General features: G+C 43.2%; 1 protein-coding gene across 4 annotated transcripts in view; it reads right to left on the bottom strand.

Moving 5' to 3' along the window:
* The window catches only part of dac (dachshund family transcription factor), a 197,867-nt gene that overhangs the window by 109,572 nt on the left and 69,767 nt on the right, over positions 1–18,528 (bottom strand). For 3 of the 4 annotated variants that reach the window (XM_011068151.2, XM_011068150.2, XM_011068148.2), the window contains exon 2: positions 9,018–9,166. In XM_011068151.2, coding sequence (XP_011066453.2) covers positions 9,018–9,166 — 149 coding nt within the window. The remainder of the gene's footprint in view (positions 1–9,017; positions 9,167–18,528) is intronic. The other variant, XM_011068149.2, reaches the window with a different exon arrangement.

Raw genomic sequence — 18,528 nt, 5'->3', positions numbered from 1 at the left:
GACTTTCCTTTTGGAGACTACACCGAATCCTCGCGCCGCATCCTCAGAGTCCTTCCTCTCCCTTCTATCTTTTCGTGTGCCGCTAGAGTTACTTCTGCTTCATCCCACTCCTCTCGCACGCAGTCCAGTATTTGTTCTTCCAACGTCTCTTCTTCACTATGAGAGAGAATCATCCAAGGGCAGTAAACCCTTTGATATATAGTCGAAGGTTTTTAGAGTTCTGTCAGCCACGCCCACAATCAGCCTTAGTATTATTTACACTCCTCGTGCTTCGTAGACGATCATCTCTCTCATAGATCTCATCTTTTTCTCTCTTTCTACATGCCTCTTTCTCTTCTCCTGCATTCTCTCCTTTTCCATCTCTTCGTCCTCCTCCTCTTCTTCCTCATCCAAGTCAAAGCTAACGTCATCTCTACCCCTTCCTTTCTCCTTCGTCTTCATCTTGATCACCGGCCTTTCGTAAACTTTTTAACGATTTCCTCAACGTATTCTGTCGCTTTGTCTTCGGGCGTCCTGCATAATATAACAGTGCCAACCCGGAGGCCGTTGGGGATCTTGAATCTTCTTTTGTTCCTATCCTATCTACTCCTTTGCCCCCTCCTTTTCTCCGCGATCTTCTTTTGCCTCGCTGATCTTCTCCAGGAGGGCCAAGCCCTCCGATGAACATACTCCGAATTTATAAAATTAGGTACGATCGCGGCTGCGTCTCGCGAAATTATCTATCCCCAACGACCTCTTACACTCCTCTCTCTCAATCGTACCCGCGGGGCCAGATTTCGGGTTTCGTTCAGCGTCTAAAAGCGCACCCCGCAGAAAAAAAAGGACCGGCCAGCCGAATATAAATCGACGCATATTTTATTCGACGTGAAATTTATCGGCTCGAAGAAACCGCCCGAAATTTCGGCGATCCGACTATCGACGCCGTTCGAGCGCCGATTGATTTCGTCCAATTGTCGACGTTTACCGCGTGTTGTTCTCCGTGATATGCTCGAGGCATGATCGCACTCGTTTGCACGCAAGGTACAATCGTCTCGATCGATTTCATTTCTCTCGAAAGATAAGAAAGAAGGGGCCTGTTGAAAGGCGCGTGAAACGTCAGACGATAGAGACAAACAGACAAAACATTACATTTCGAAATCGCTCTGGCCGTCACGAAAAATTGTATCCGAGCCTAATCTCGAAGGTAAATCTCTCCCGCGGGCTAATCAAAAGCAAGGATCAAACCTGGGGCCCATGTTCCCGAACCATCTGCCTCTGCTGCCCGCCGGCCAGCGTTGCAATAGTCCGGCCCGGCTATCCGCGTGGCGAACTTTCGTTCAGTCCCACCCGGGTCGATACTTTTCACGTGATCATGCAACATCGCTTAATCCTCTGCATAAACATTGTATTGTATTTCGCACAGGAGATGCTCCCATTATATCATATTTTGTTATTAATATTTTCTGACTGGATGGATCCAGAAGCTGGTACGGGCCGCTTTTGTGCATCGACGAGCGTAAAAAGAGGGAGAGAACGAGACGGAAAGGACGATGGCGCGGGAGAGACGGAGAGCGAACAGTACCGGTTTTCTCGATCGTACGATACCCACCAGGTATTTTCATTATTCGCGATCTAGCATAAAAAATATCACCGAACTATATATAAACATATTGTTCAATCATATTGTTCGTTCATAACTATTAATTATATATTTATTTAATAATGAATATAAATAAAAATTTGTTACATACTCTTTCTTCATAACACATAATAATAGGATATTTTTAATTAACGATGGGATTGTATTTCATCGATAATTGATAAAAGCAAATGAAGCTAAAGAGAAATTTATCACGATCGATGCAGTAGTTGCAACCGAGCAACATTACAGAATTCCGCGTACGTAGTCGCAATAAAGCCACGAACGTTTAAAATAAAATTTTTATGATGACCAGGTTTATGTCCTTTGATATGCACCACGTGAGTCCAATTGTTGAAGCGTTTTAAAGCCCGCGCGTCATCGCATTCTGCTGTGCGCATCCGTATTTATCCGCGCTTACCAGTCTGCGGACGACGTTGTTTATCATTTTATGCGATTATTAAAGCAAAGATTAAGCCGCGCCGTTAAAGCGGCGCAACGTGCGCGAATTACGCTCATACGGGGGAATCAACAATTCGTGGGATCCACGCCGGGATCTCTCGCAGAGAACGTTGTAAAATTCGACATTTCCAGGTACGAGAGGCCACGGCTAATTTGTGAGGACGGTTGTTTTCACGCGCGTAGCACCGGTTGCGGCACACAAACGAGCCCATCATTTTTTGATCGCTCTCGAAAGACATTCGCCCCCGCCGTCGGGTCGACCTTTTACGGCCGGAAAACAGCGGCCGGTGTCGATTCCCATTTGCTCGCTCTGTTATTTTTCTGTTAACCCTCCCACACCCCGGTGGTTACCACCGGCCGGCCCTTGCTTTTTATTTCCCGCATCGCGCGCGTTTGTTGGTCACGAGGGCCGCGCGTACGAATTACACAGAAATATTCGCGCGCGGACAAAGCGGCTGGCTCGTTGATTCGCAAGTTAATTGAGCGGCGCGGCACACTCGTCGGACCACTAACGAGTAAATTGTTGACTACCACCACACTGCCACCACCATCACCACCACCACCACCCACCAGCAACGCCATCGTCATTGCGCCACCGGGCCAGCGCGAGACCGCGTGCGGAAATTGTACAGATTTTTGAGCCAATTAGTCGCGATTTTAATCGCAGGAAATTGCCGTCACTTTGCCCAAAAAGCGTTTCACTTTCGCTGATCTCCTCTGTCGGTGTCGGACTCTGCGGTTTCGAGCACGCGCGATCGATGTAACGTACCTCGCTGTCCCATACATGAATCGCATTAAAAACATATAGATTAATACAGAAAATATCGTGCTGTGTTAAAGGAACAAAATAGTTTTCTCACAAAATGCAAAAGAGAAAGTTTTCTAGAAAAGCTACTGCAGAATATCTTAGGTTTCGATAAATCAACGACTGGCACAAACATGACTAAAAAAAATTTGAGGCATTATATTGATAATATGATAACAGATTAATTACTACATACAGTTTTATTTTTTAGTTTATCTTTAAAAATATTTTTAATTTTAACCTGTACACTGAAGAAAACTAAATTTAACAAATATTTATTTAAATAATTCTAAATAAATATTCACTAAATAACATTTATTTGATACAAAAATAATTCCATTTAACTGCCATTTTCTTATAACATGATATTTATTTACTATAAGTAAATGTTTACCTAGTATCATTCAAAGAAATAGAATACGTATTAAGTTGTAATAAATTCTTTCCAGTGCAAAATATGTCACATAAGAGTTTAAAACAATTACTGTTATCATGGTACATTCTTCAGCTGTCAAAAATCGCTGTATTATTTCACCAATTATTTTACATTTCTATGCGACAAATCAGACAAACGTCTCAGCTTGTCACTAATTTTACTGCAAGTTTTAGAAATACAGAATTATGTTTCAAGAGAAAATTAAAAAATAAAGCAATTAATTTGATGTCATACAATCAATATGGCACCTCATATAGCTGAGTCTTAAAATCCATAATTCCGCAAAATATACACAGTAATGATTTTTCGGACGACTGACAACTTTGGAACAGAATCTCCGGAGAATCCTAGATCTTACGATGGATGAGCGGATCCCTGAGAGCATCGTAAATGTGCCTCCAGGTCTTCGTGGAATAAAAAGGACAACAGTCCAGAGCGCGAGGACAGTCGTAATTAAGTCGTACTAAAATTCTGTCGTGCCTCGTGAGAGCTTTGAAAGGCGGCACAGATTTTATAGCTGCGGCCGAAGCGACGTGTCAATGTGATACATGCTTGTGTTCGTCGACTGCTCCTTTATTTTCTCGCGAGACCGACGAGTCGAAAGAAGAGACGTGCGAAGAAACGTTGCAAATGCGTCTCCCACGACGAAACAGACGTTTCTATACGATGTGCTGCGATTCACCATTCCTGCGCCAGCTTTAGCCACATTTTCTACGCCGCGCCGTAAGGCTCATAATCACAGAGATAAGGCTCGATCGAACATCCCTCAGCATTCACGCGATGGACCTACAATTGTATTTTTCTGACGCGTGATTGCGAGAAGCAATTTACGGTAAAAGGGATATATTATATTAATAATGCTCTTTTTTTCTCATCGTATGCTAACGAGAGAGAAAGGCCTCATGTTCTTTCTCTCTCGTGCACATGCAAACTCTTTCGACTTTTTTGGCCTCCTCTCGTTGACGTCTTCATTTGCAACGCCGGCTGTGCACGAGCTCTTTCCTCGCGACGTAAAAAGTGATGAAACGCGAAAATTCTTGACGCGATTGATTTACGGTCACGCGTCGTGCAGTAAAGGTGTTACAAAAATGAAGAGGTTAATACATGCGGTGCTTTTGTTACTCCGATTAACTCTGGCGCCTTCTTACATTTCCCTTAGCAGCCTCCGCCGAGATATAGTCGCTTTTTCGTTGTATTGTGCACGCTTTCTGTTTGTTTCCTCTCATAAAAAACAATCAAGCGCGACCACATCGTGCCGGATAAAAAACAGTAAATCTCGATTATAAATGATGAGGAGTAGAAAATCGACTGAATCGTTACTGATCTGACGCAAAGGCAAAAAATAATAGATCGACTGTATAGAGATTATATCTCAAAACTTTCACTCTCTCTATTCCATTTTGCTTCACTTTGTGTTCCATCAATAATAAAAAATTCAAGTTCACTTTTAAATTTATCATGGGAATCACCGTCCGCAATAATAATCATTTATCAACGATGTTTCGATAAGTTTGACCGTGTGAGTAAATTTTTGTTATATTCCAATATCAATATAGCATAATAATAGTCTATATAAATGGATTATACTCTTGACGTTCTTACCATAATGATTATTTTTTATTCGATTCTCTCTCCACGGAGCGTAATTCCGGACCTCGGGAAAATTTCAGGGTTCTCCAACGACTTTTGTGTTCCGATGCGTATTCCTTTAATACGGTTAACCGACAAAAATTATCAATACAATCCACATATCCTCATCTCACGGTCATCGTTTTCCCAATTCATTAATTATCTTGCGCGGCTACCTGGCCTGGTCGGAATCATCAACCGCAACTTCGTGGGCTGTGATGGCCCGCGGTTAGGAGGACTGGATACAAACTTACACAAGCACACGAAATATATACTTGGTACTTCCGTATCAACGATCGTATAATCCGTCATACGTTACTTGCAATATTTAGTATTTTTATGTCTAAATAAATTTACAGTATATTATTTCCGATAATTAACACCTTTGTTTTCGCATCTATAATATATACAGCGATTTTAATTTTTTTAGATACATGAAACAAACATGTTTATAAATGTTATAATGAACATAGAAGATAGATTTAGATTAGAAAATTAATATGAAACGATAAAGCTATATAAAAAACGGCCAATTTTAATTACATAATATACTATTTTTAATATTAATCGTAATTACTAGGCAAATTAGCAATAACGCCAGTTATTAAGTTCTTCACCATCCATTGATAACATCTAATTATGAATATACAAGTAACGCCATCGTCAAAAGAGAGATACCTATTCATAGTAATCTATTCTCCCTATCAAACCATCAACAAAACGTAACTGCTCATTAAGTACTCATGCGCGCCGGCAGCAATTAAAATCTTATATATGCGTGACTCCCGGAAATGTGTAAAGCAATTCTACAAGCACATCGGATTACTTCTTCAAGCTAAAAGTATAGTAGGACTCATAAATTAGACGAATAATAAATGAGAAAACGTCAAATATATGAGTCAGGTGCGATATTTAGGTACGCAATAGTAAGTTAACACAAATCAGTTAATAATTATAAGTATAATTAATCAAATTGTACGTTCGTAATAAATATCATTAATCAAATTAACTTTTCAGCAAGGTGATGATATAAATACATATGGGTATATTTTACTGTGTATGAATATATCCTTCTCCGAATTAAAAACGGAACAAGTATAAGATCCACGTGTTCTGAACGTCGGCCAATATCAACGAGCATCCAATATCTATATAGATATATTTTTATTTTACCGTAGTCGTACAATCGAAGTATCATTTCTCGCTCAATCGATTGTTTCGGGGAACGCGCGTATTTCTGGAATTAGGGGCAGGCCGAATCTTGACACGAGACGACCGAGACTTACTTTTACGCTATTATTTTTGAGCGTGAAAATTGTCGCGGACACGACGCGACAACGAGAATCGGGATGGTTCGGGATGGTCGACGCATGATATTGAAGCGATGTCGGGTCACTATTAGCCGGGTTTTATTGGTACACGGGCCAGCCGTGTGCCGGCTGACCTACGACCGCCAATAGTTAATCAATGCTTTTATGAGCATTCGCTTGGCAGTACACCATCGTTTCAAGCCGCGGCCCGTTCAGCCGAACCCACCCATCCACCCGACCGACCGACCGACCAACCAACCACCCATCCAGCCACCCAACGAGGGCGACACGCTTCCCACTCCTCTTTTCTCTCTCTCCCTCTCTCTTTTCCGCACGTGTACGTATGTCGCATGCTCTTCGAGCAACTACCCAAAATTTACGTTACCACCACCACCGAGACGCCTCTATCCGTTTAAACGACCGAACGATTACGCCCGTCGACGTAATGTATTAGTTATAACGCGCGAGCGTCGCCGATGAATCGAGTTCATTCGCCCAGCTCGACCACGCTCGGACATCGGTGACGTGTTATATATTCGGGTGCTTAAGGAGAAAGTCGAAAATTTATTAACAGTAAATTCGCTCATATTTGAGCTAATGCTCGTCATACTCGCCCAAACGCCCAAACCGACCGGATAATTGACTTAGTTCGCGCGCTAATAAACAATTCGATATGCATTAGGTCACGTAATATAAATTACGCCGGGTCAATTTGATTAACGCCTTCACGATCGATACATCGAACGATTACACAGATTCGGTTTCTCGAAATTACGGATTTGAGTCATCTTGCGATCCGAATCGAATTAAAAATAGGAACCGTCGATAAGCTTGTGATTCAAATTCGTCATGATGCGGCTATATAAACGCACAGCTGCCGCTTTTGGGGAAACCTCCTCTCTTTCCACCCGCTATTCATTTCTTTTGCCGCTTTTAATTTCGTAGAGACAACATAGATGCGTATCAAGCGATGATTCTCGCACGGGTACGTACTCACACAAGCGTCGTGTCGAATCCATTGTGAGCCGCGCTCCCGAAACGCATGTTTCGCGCCCGCTATCGCGATCGGATCTTGCTTGTTGAGTTTATTAATTGCGTTATGGGAAGTGCCTCGCGTACACCGGGCGAAATTGAAAAAAAATATATATATATATATATATTGGACTCTCATTCTCCACGTCTCGTTTCCTACGTACGTACGTTTCAACCTTTTTAATTTGTTCCTCGGACGGTTATACTATATAATATACCGATATATATATATTTTAAGGGAGCAGATCGAGTGCAACCGGGATACGGCCGCGACGAGAGGCAAGAGCAGGGGGACCGGCTCCAATCGTAAAACAATTATACAATTACCGCGCGGCCGTAATTAATTGCCGGCCGTTTCAACGTTTACCCCGACGAGCGCGCGAGAGAACGAGCGCGGCTGGCTGCAGGCGCGGACCCGCGCGAACGCGCCGCGGCATTAATTCATTAACGTTGCACCGTGAAACGTATTTGCCCGTAAAATTGATCGGCCGGCGTGTTCGCGATTATTTGCTTAAACAATTTCCGAACGTCGATCGACGCCGCCGCCGTATGACGTGATTTAACGATTTCCTTCTCTCAGCGTTGACGGCAATAACGTTCCCATTTCTCTCTCCCCCCTCCCCCCTCTCCCCCCTAATATATATATATATATATATATATATATATATATATATCTGCATGTCCCCCGATGATAATATATCTGTGAAATAACCCTTCAAAGCGCTATCGAAGAGCACAAAGAGAGTCCGCGCAAATAAACCAATGAATATTGTATGCGCGTTTATCGATCTTCCGGATGTTCACGGCGAGCGATGAATATCGCGCAAGTATGAACGAAATCGTGCGAGATTATAATACTGTTAATTGCGTTATGTTATTAATAATACTGAGTATTGATAATTAATGAAATATCTGACGATGAGTGAACGATTACGTACGACGATGGGATGCGCAAAGCGGTGCAGCAACGCCACGATAAATTGAGAATGGCATAGGAACTTCCTGGATCGGAATTCGACATGGGGAATGTGAAGACAGCGCGAGTATCAATTGCGTACGTAAAGGGATCGTACGATATCCCGGGCAACGGTGACCGCCACCGCAGGCCGCAACACGACGGTGCAGTCGCAGTTAATTTGCTCACTCCAAGTGTGTTTGATTCCCCTAATTAATTGATCAGTAGGGTCACCGTATGCCAGAGCGTATATACGGATGGCAGTAATCAAGCGCGTGGCCCTCGCTACGTACGTCTATTTGCACGTACGTGCTCTATTTGGCATAACCCCACGCTCGACCGTCTGCGTTTATACGTATAAATTCTTCCGCGAAAATCTCGATCAAAAATCAGAACATTTAAATTTACACATTTTTATCATTCAATAAAACACAACGAGTTAAAATTGGCAAATAACGATCGCAATACAGCAGAGATGATTCTAAAGGTCTCTGATCTTATTAATATATTCATCGATAAGATATAATTGCTTTCAATGGCTGCGTTCAGCGGCCAACAGTTGAGTCAACGGTTGAGTAGGGAGCACTCGCTGTTATTCGGTGAATTCTTTTAGATCATGCAATCAGCGTTTTAGATCTAGAAAGAATAATACATCAATAGCAGCGAATGCTCACTCAAGAGTCACTCACTGTTGAGTCCGTTGTACGCAGCCAATGGTTTACTTTAAGGCAACTTTACACATATTAAATGAAATAATTGTGGGTACTCACCGAGATGTCCGTTCTCGTAATAATCGCCGTTGTCCATTCTGTGCTTCTTCAGGGAGTGTTGAGGATGATGACCAGCCGCCGCAGCTAGGTGACTCGCCGCAAGGCTCAGCCCAACGGAAGCTCTCTTTGGGGGTCTTCCTGGCCTGGAGCTGTACAGTGAGAGAGAGTTACTGTGGTTAGAGACACCCGTCATCGAGGTAATGTCTTACCCCGATCGTTGTGGTCGCGATATTCATCGCGACCGATTATCTGTTGAAAAGATTAAGGAGGAAATATCAGCCCTCGCGCGCGAAGCACGGAAGTAAGTCTCTCGATTCATTAGTACGATCGAGATCGTCTCGGCCGATTAGATATCGCGAGAAATGAGAATACCGTAACTGCGAATTATCAATGATTATGAATCGAGCTGTGAGCTGTGAAATTGGAAACTGCTGCGTGGCACGACACGTATGTAGAAACGACTGCTTTAACGACCGCCTGCTGATCTTTCCTCTGTGAATAAGTCTTATTTGCAATACCTCGAGTGGATCTCAAGTCCTGATTTCAAGATTATACTCGAGAGGAAAGGCATCCCAGAAGAAACCGCGCGAACCATTAAACGAACACCCGGCTCACTACCCGAGGAACCAATTTGAAAAGTCTTGTTGGCTAATCTACGTAGATCGTTTGTGAACGTTTCGAGAGCGGACTCTTACATGACTAAGGGAAAAGAAAAATCATCCGTGAAAATGACTTTCACTCTAAATTCATTATCGACAAACTAACAAACAAATCTGCAAAGTTTTGCGCATTATCATTAAATTATAATAACATTTCTTCACGTAACATACGTAATAAACTCATGCACGAATGATTGAATATATAAACATTAAATGGGCGAATGAAATTACGTGAGTTCTACATTTAAGATACTTACATGGCAAAATACTTGCGTAATTAATTATGCAATAAATAATTATGCAATAAATTATGAAAGATTTTCATTGCATTCACAAGACTGTCTAAAAATAAATCTTACGGAAGATTCCGCGATCTATTCTCCCAGAAATTCAGTGCTTTATTATAGGATCGAGTTCCGTTTCGAGTGGCCGGCGTTTTCTTTTGATGAGCGTCACTGGCACCTTTCGAGCTTTGTCGGCGGCGAAGCAGACGAGGAAGATCTCCGTTGAAACAATCTGTACGATAGTGACGATGATACTGGTGCGTCCAGGAGAGGGAGGTTCATTTTTCATAGGCGGTAGGCGCCAGAGAGGCGCTCACGCATACACGCACAACGCATGCATTCACATCAACACTAGGACGTTACGCACGAAATACACGCATGTACACAGAGATGTATTTTGCTTTAGCGAGGGAATATCCGGGACTTGTTACCTTTCTTTACTCTCGATATAACACCCAATCGCGAACGTTCTCAACCTTTCCCATGACGATGCATCTCCATATAAATGATAAATTAAATTTCGATTAATTAAATTCTTCGCCTTCGATCGGATGACACATCGAAGATAATCGGGACGCATTTTTAGAGACTCGGGATCGTTTTCTTAATTATATACATGCATCCTTCACACGATCGTACATTATTCACGTAGAATCGTTAGGGAAATAACGAGACGAAGGCTGAGCACCACTAACCGGTAAGCGAGCAATCTCATAGTAGTCAAGACAGATTTGTAAATCTAATTTTTCATCCCGTCTTTCTGCCTTGCCCTCTCACTTTGCCTCTTCGTTGCCCAGAATCTTCCTCATCTCCTCCTCAGTATCTCACTCTCTTCTCTTCGTTTTTCGGCCGTCCTCCTCCCACTTCTTCCGCCCTCTCTTTCTCACTCTCTACGACATTCTTTTTCGCCTTGCTACTTGTCTCTCGCTCCATCCCTTTTTCACTGCTGCTTCTCACGCACGCGGGATCCCCAGACGATTCTCAGACGGCCGGTTTATACGGCGGTGATCTCTTAAACCGCTTAGCTTCAGGTTACACCGAAAACACGAGCGCACTTTCTGAGCGCTTAGACCCCGCATAATGCGCATTTGTTTGCGTGCCGCGCGATCAGCGAAATAAGACGAGGCGCCGGCCGGCGCGAGCAGTGGCCGGTTTAAAACATTTCTCTCAGCGAACGGAAATCTAACGTGAGTCGAAACGATATATTTATCCAACGACTACGCTGCATTCGCAACAAAAAAAAAAAAAAAAAAAAAATTTATACTTTATAAGTATCTGTTAAAGATTGAAAGGTACGGCATTGAACACAATCCTCCGCATGTAATATACAACATTTGTTTCTCCACAAGTTTTCTCCTGCCGACGAGTCAGGAGATATTTACGCAATATCTCGTGCATTATGCAGCGAAACAATGGCGGGTCAACGATTGATCCATGGGCGTGGATCAGACCGTTGGCCAAGGAATCAAAAGATCGCTAATAAACGCGCGTTGCGGCAACAACGGCCGCGCTACCGTTCGTTCCATTTTATATCGTGAAAACTAATCCGTCTTTCGGGGCGAACTCAGCTGGCAACTTACGCCATATTGATTGCAATTATTACGGCAAGGAAAATTAACTTTTATTACGAAATAATCAGAACGGGAAAGAAATATATAAAATGTAATTGAAATATATATAATGTAAAAACAAGAATTTTTGAAAAAGTTTCCCTTCAAAGTAAACGCGCGACCAGCTTATCCAGGCAGCTTGTCCTTGATATTCTCAGATCGCAAGTAATTATTAAAAAAGTGGTTTCAATGCCGTTGCCAGAAGGTTCCAGATAATTATATAGGTTGCTTTCCTCCTCAGAACGTTGTCCTCCAGAAATGTCTCCGCGAAAGCGATCGTGGAAGAATTTATGAGTGCCAGCGTATCTCGTGCAAATCATGTATACGCGAGTAAGCCGCAATTAGAGCGGCATAATCGTAATGAACGATCGAAGATCGAAAAACTTGACGACTTCTCGAGCCGTCCCGTCTCTTGTCGCGTGATTTACACAGCCGGAATAAGACAGACGTCCGCCGCATTTAATTGCCAAGCGAGTCGCGTCGAGTATAGTTTTCGAGCGGTCGAAACGGTTAGACGGCTGGAAATTATCGCTCAAACGATCGTTTTGTACGTTATTCGCGGCACGGTGCGATCGATCGATTAGATCCGGCAGCGCACACTTCTGTATTGTATTTGGCCGGGTTCTCATTCGGAATTGCGTGTGGGCATTAAGAGTTGCCGATGATCGGGCCAGGTGCTATGCCCCCGATCTCGATCGTTCCCCGCCCTAATGATCGTTGCACCTCCGATGGAGAACCGGATCGCTCCGCGTGAAAAGGACAGACAGATCGACAATGGAATCGGCAAGGAAAGGATCGGAGAAATGCGTGGAGAAAGAAATGGCAACGCACACGAAACGTACAGAAGTAAATGGGGGAGGGAAGAAAAAAACAACCCGGGAGAAAGAGAGAAAGAGACTCATCGCGCGGCGCGACTCGCGGGGAATTACATGGCTTTCGTAAGCGATGGGGCGTTTAACGATCTATCGACTTCGAAATTCGTCTTTGGTTCTTCCAACCATTCCGCTCGTCCGTATCCGGCGTAGTCCGTGTGTTGCAACGTGGACAAAAAACACGGCCTCAACAAAACGCAGCGAGCCGATCGAATCGAATCGATCGAATCGAATTCATGATTCGAATTCGCTGCTGGAAAGGTGTCCGGCGTCCGATCGACATCAAGGTGTAAGACGCAGGTGGAATTGTCCGTGTTTTAATACGCGCTAACTTTGAGCGGCGAATTCGAACGAACAAACGAACGGAATTTGCGAAATCGAGGGGGAAAAGAAAAATGAAGCGATCGAGCGTTACGCGACTACGGTGGAACGAGATAGATCGAGCATGTATTTAACTGTACGTGGAAGTGGTACTCGCTTAGATTGCCGATCTGATATTAGCCTTAAGTAGATGAGCGCGGTGTGATTTATAGCGCGGGTACCTTAATTGTCTTAATTATGCGGCAGCCGCTTCCGTGGAAAGCGCGGCACCGCTCCGCGCGCAATCGACCTCGATGTAATTTAACGTGAGCGTTTTCTCGCGATTCCTACCGCACCTGACAGTTCCTGCGCCCATTACGATAAACTCTGACGATAAACCAACCATAATTCCCCATTAAAATCGATGCGCGAGAGGTCCCGCCATTGTGCGTCGTCCAAAACTTCCTTCGTACGGAAACAAATGGAACGGATATGAATATCGTTTCTCCCAAGCGCAATTACGGTTATTAATTTATATTCGCGTGTATTCGCGTGTATTCGCTGCGGTAGGAAATAAGGTAACGCATATGCTGTTAGAAAACAGCGTCTGCGTTCTCCATTCGCAAATTCATTTGGCACACGACAAATTGGATGGAGTCGAACGCGACGTTAATTAGTTTTCTCGAATCGCGTTACCATTGACGTTACCGAGTTCCGCTGTTTTGTTTTTTTTTTGTTTTTTTTTTGTTTTGTTTTTTTCCGTCACTAAGCTCGTTCGTTATTGGCAGAACGATGATTACATTGTAACGCAAATATTTGCCATTCGTGTTTCACGTTCGGGGAGAGATGGATGGAAATGACGATGGCAAGAGCGTGTCGAGCAGAAGGAGAAGAGAAGATGTAGACTAGATGCGTGGTCTGTCATGCGAATATCGCGTGTGTGCCATCCTGACCCTATCTACCTGTACGCCACATTAAATCGGTACACATTGTAGAATTCCTTATGATGCCTTCCTGTCGACGTCTTGTCAACACAACGGGAAGTTGGTGTCATTTACTAACAAATCAAGATAAGAGACTTCTCCCAGACGTGAAAGAAAAATTTGCATTTTAACAATAAAATGTCTTAAGAATCCGATCGCTAAGATATGAAATATTTGAAAAATCGCATAGTACATTATAATTTAATATAACATTTATCGCGATAACACATTTATCGCAGTAACTATTAATAGTATTATGACTTTTATGATTTAATAAAGCGCATTTCTTGACATATAAGTCTTGATCGCGAATGCGATGGCATTCTGATGAATTCAACGTCATGGCTGCCTGACGCTCGCCAGAAAATAGTTCAGATGAGTAGAACGAGACGAGAGAACGAACGAATGAACGAACAGACGAGTAAGTGCGCGAGCGAGCGATCGTAAATTGTCAATTTCGAAGTCAATTTGGCCAGGCTTACCAATCGGCTGCCGGTTAATTTCAAGGTGAATTGTGTCCAATATGGGTATATTATTAATGGCCCGCCGAGGGATAGGGTGCACTTCGGACCGACGAGGGTTGCAACCCCGTTCTCGCGCATTGCCCAAATCTATCGCTCGGGGCTGGCGGTATGCTCTCGCATTCGGTATTCCGGATTAAATGCTCTCTGATGTTGCTGCAACAGCGGCGGTTGCACTGCCGTCTCTCATATACGTCTAACGTTCGTGTACATGGAATGTTTGGAGAACGATGAATATCGTCCTGTGCGCGAAACTGCGAGAATGAAACTAACGTTTCCACTCTAATTGTATTTTTTCCCGGTATAAGCTTACTTGTAGAATGTCGAGCGTTATGATTATTTTCACTTTCGTAAGTTTCTTTTGTGATTTTTTACAATACTCGAGACGTCCACTCTTTTTTTTTTTTAAAGAAATATTTAAATATGTAGAAGAATCAATCTCTCTCTCTCTCTCTCCTTCTTTATGGATTTTTGAACACCGGCACGCGAAACCGGCATTTCGAAACTACGCTAGTTTTATGTGTTCCCGCTGTCGGTTTCCTGTTTCCAGCCACGGCTGAAGCGCAAATATCGCGCCTTGTCTCTCGCGAGACTAGCTACAAAGCTACAAAGGACCCACTATACCGAAGTCAAACACGACACTATCTTTGAATTACGGCGCCGTTGTCTTATCGCATCCTGCCGCTACCGTCTTGCGCTGTCCAAATACTCCGAGGCGTCCCGAAAACAAGGGCCATCCGCATTGGGTTATGGGAAAATAACTCGAGTAGACTACTCGAGGACTCGAGAGAGCTCGCGGAGTCTCTTACGAGATCTTTGTTAGTCTTTACGAGTCGAATATCTCCGAATATGCGACTACAGTGAAAGTAGAATGAGTGAGACTCGAATGAGTTTCGAATTTAGGTTCGATGAGAGCTGCTTGCTCTTTTACGCTTTGCCACGTGACCTTACACGTCACAAAAGCCCCGATTCAGTCATGGCTCATAGAGTTTCACCCCGGTTTTTCCGTACTATTCTCCGTATTTGATCTATATTGCGGAGTCAGGTTTCGTGTGACCTTACATCTGGTTTGAAGCGATACAGTCATCAGATATTAAGAGCGTTTACATTCTGCTGGTAAACTGTGTCGGTGGTTGTCAACGGCGTATTATTAGGGGAACTCAGCTACATAATTGGCTTTTATGAGCTGGTAGCTTTTATAAAAATGACAATAGAGATAAATTCTCGGTAATGCTAGCGTTCAGAAGAATGAGAGCTATGATATAAAAAAAAAACGTAAATAGTAAGTAACTCAACATTTTTATAATATTTGCTACTGCTTATGTCATTGCCTACAATCTTTACGTGATTAGCTGATTCGCTCAGTGTTTACATCTTACATTTTTCTATGTGCCATCGCTGCAAAATATTAAAATTCAAAAGTGGAAAAAATTTATTCACTTCGCACGAGTCACTTTTTGCAACTATTAAATATCCGTTTTACGCCAACTTTAAGAAATATCTCAATTTCCTGAGAATGATCATAATTTTGAGAACCCCTGCCGATATTATGATACAAGCGACCATTCTGTTTCCGAATTATCGTGTTTCGCGCGCTCCCCGGTTTCTCTTCCGCGTGTCCCTGCCCTCATTCGCCATTCTTGTCGTTTCCCCGAGTCCTCTCTTTCTGTCACACTCTCTTTCTCTTATCCTCTCGCGCTCTGTCTTTTTTTCGGGACTTGCGAAAGCGTCGGCGAGAGCGTCCCCTCGTAAAGCCTCGTCGCGTGCAATTCCCGTCATAACAACGACTTCAATTTTCGTCAAAAGTCTTTCGCCGTTATCGTCGTCGCCGTCGCCCTCCCCCTCCCTCCCCCCCCACCTCCTCCTCCCCATCCCTTCTCACCCCTTCGCCTCCAACGGTCTGGTCCTTCGATTTGCCGCTTTATAAACCCGGTCGCTATACCGGACGAAAATCGGCAGCCACCAGCGCCGTCGCCGTTATTACCGCGCGATATTTTCCAAATTATAAATTTTTACGACTGACGCGCGTAATACTCGCCCTTCGATTCCACGTGCCTATCTCTTCGTTTCCGCTGATGTTTCTTCCCTATTCGCTCGCTTTCCCCCGCGCGATACCGTTAGTCAGATTGGATTTGTCCGATTTTGTGCATTGAGCAGGAAAAAGGCAAAAGAAAATACTCCAAGATAGATATACTCCTCACATGTACTCTTACATATCGTACATCATATACGATATGAAGATTGCATGTAATATTATATCGCGTTTATAATTTCTAATTTCGATTTAATAATGATTTATCGTTTAATTGGGAAAAAAATTAATTGATTATAGACATAGCAGAACAATATTAACGAAGACCCGTTGCACGTCGCGATTCATGGTCGGATAACGTAATGAAATATACCGCTATCAATCCTCCACGCTCGCCAATTACCATGCGAGTTAGCGTAAGCATTCAAATCCAAGAATTTCTCAGCAAGATAGAAAGACAAGTGCGGAAATAAAAAGGCATTCGCATATGATATGGTTCGCGGATGATTTTATGCATCCTTGTGCCGTTACACGGAAGAGGAATAACGAAGGAAGTCTCTCCCCTCGACGTTGTGCCGGATAAAGAGAGAGAGAGAGAGAGAAAGAAAGAGCACTTTCTAATAACCACAATGTAACGCTGGGGTGCGTTACACAAAAGAAATCTTTTTCTCTCCCGGGCGGGGGTTCGAGACTTATCTTAGTAATATTGGATTAAAACTTATACCTCTCTCGGTCGCAATATGTTATTTTTATTGCTCGTAGCTTTGCATAATATTCGCTGGGGTGCGCGAGCGTCTTCTCCTCTCTTTCTCTCTCGGGTTCTAATTTTAATTTTTATGTCATGCCGCGTTGGGGAACATTACGATTCGACGTGGCCTACTTATTTGCGAAGATCATCTCGCGAATGTTTCGTCAGTTATATATTTCGGTAAAGGGCCGCGTGGCGCGAATTAAAGAGATAATACCTACATTTTCCTGTCCTGTGTGTCAAATAAAAAATTATTTTATCACGAAATAGATCGCGAATAATATCAAAAAAGTGATTTGAAAATACTCGTTGTATCATTACGTGAGACATCGTAATAACTTTTGTTTCAGCTGTTTTACAATTTTTTTTATGCCGAACATTTTAGACTCGAAATATTTAGACTCGAAATGTACACATATGACGTTTGCTCAGTATATAGAATTTGATTAATGTACATATGTGATAGATATAAAAAAAATTGTGGGAAACCACGGGCGCAGCGTGAGATCACCATCGACGTCAGTCGACATTAATAGAGACGAACGCGATTATATATCTACTCGTATTTCCGAGAACCTGCACGCATAGTTCGAAGTAAACCGACTTCAATTTCGGAACCCCCGCAAAGGTGTAAAATATCTCTATTACTGACACTGACAGAAATACAGTTTTTCTTCAGAGGACACGCGATGATCATTCCTGGGGAATGAAGAACAAAAGGCGACCCTAAAAATATGATCCATATTTCTAAAGGTTACAGATCCCGTCATCCCCGAAAATAGGGCGCGAATTTGACTCCGAGTAAATTACTTTTACTCTTCGAATTATTTCTCGTAGATCGAATTATCTCTCCTTTAATATCGACGCGAGGGACGGTTTTCTTTCTTTCTTCCCCAGAACGATTTCAGTAAATCCACTCGGCGCGATCCGTGAGATGACGATGACGACGACGACTACGACGTTATTCCTTCACGCACTCGGCGTAATACCCGATAATACCTGTATTTGCACGTGGTGGGCGCGACAGACCTCGCCCGTGCGACGTGCGTTACAGCTGCGTAATCCCGGCAATCTCGAGGACGTGGCCCAGTCTTCGGCGAGAGTAATCCTGCCAATTTGGGCCGCGGATTATCCCCGAAGGAGAGGGTAACAACGTTGCGTGCGCGTTGAGAAACTTTGATTCGATTTCGGCAAAATAACAATTCAAATCTTCACGTGTTGTCGCGAAGATGCGTCGGAATTTAATTTCGCTCCTTCTTAACTCAGACGACGTATACAAACACGTTACGAATTATCACGATATCGTGGACTATATCAGAATAGTCGAACTTTTCGAATAATCCACGATAAAAAAAAAATCTCAATTTCCTGATCAACGACATTACATCCGGATCAAAATTTCGATCTAAAACCATCTGGTTGTTAAATCGGTTTCGCAAATGCGAAGGATCGTGACTGGCTTAGAACGGAGAGAAGGTAGGTGTGAGCAGGGCAGGGCAGAA

The sequence above is a fragment of the Acromyrmex echinatior genome, chromosome 9 (assembly GCF_024713525.1).
Source record: "Acromyrmex echinatior isolate Ae372 chromosome 9, ASM2471352v2, whole genome shotgun sequence".
NCBI lineage: Eukaryota > Metazoa > Arthropoda > Insecta > Hymenoptera > Formicidae > Acromyrmex > Acromyrmex echinatior.
Note: the sequence above shows the minus strand (reverse complement) of the source record. Positions and strands in the feature narration are given on the sequence as shown.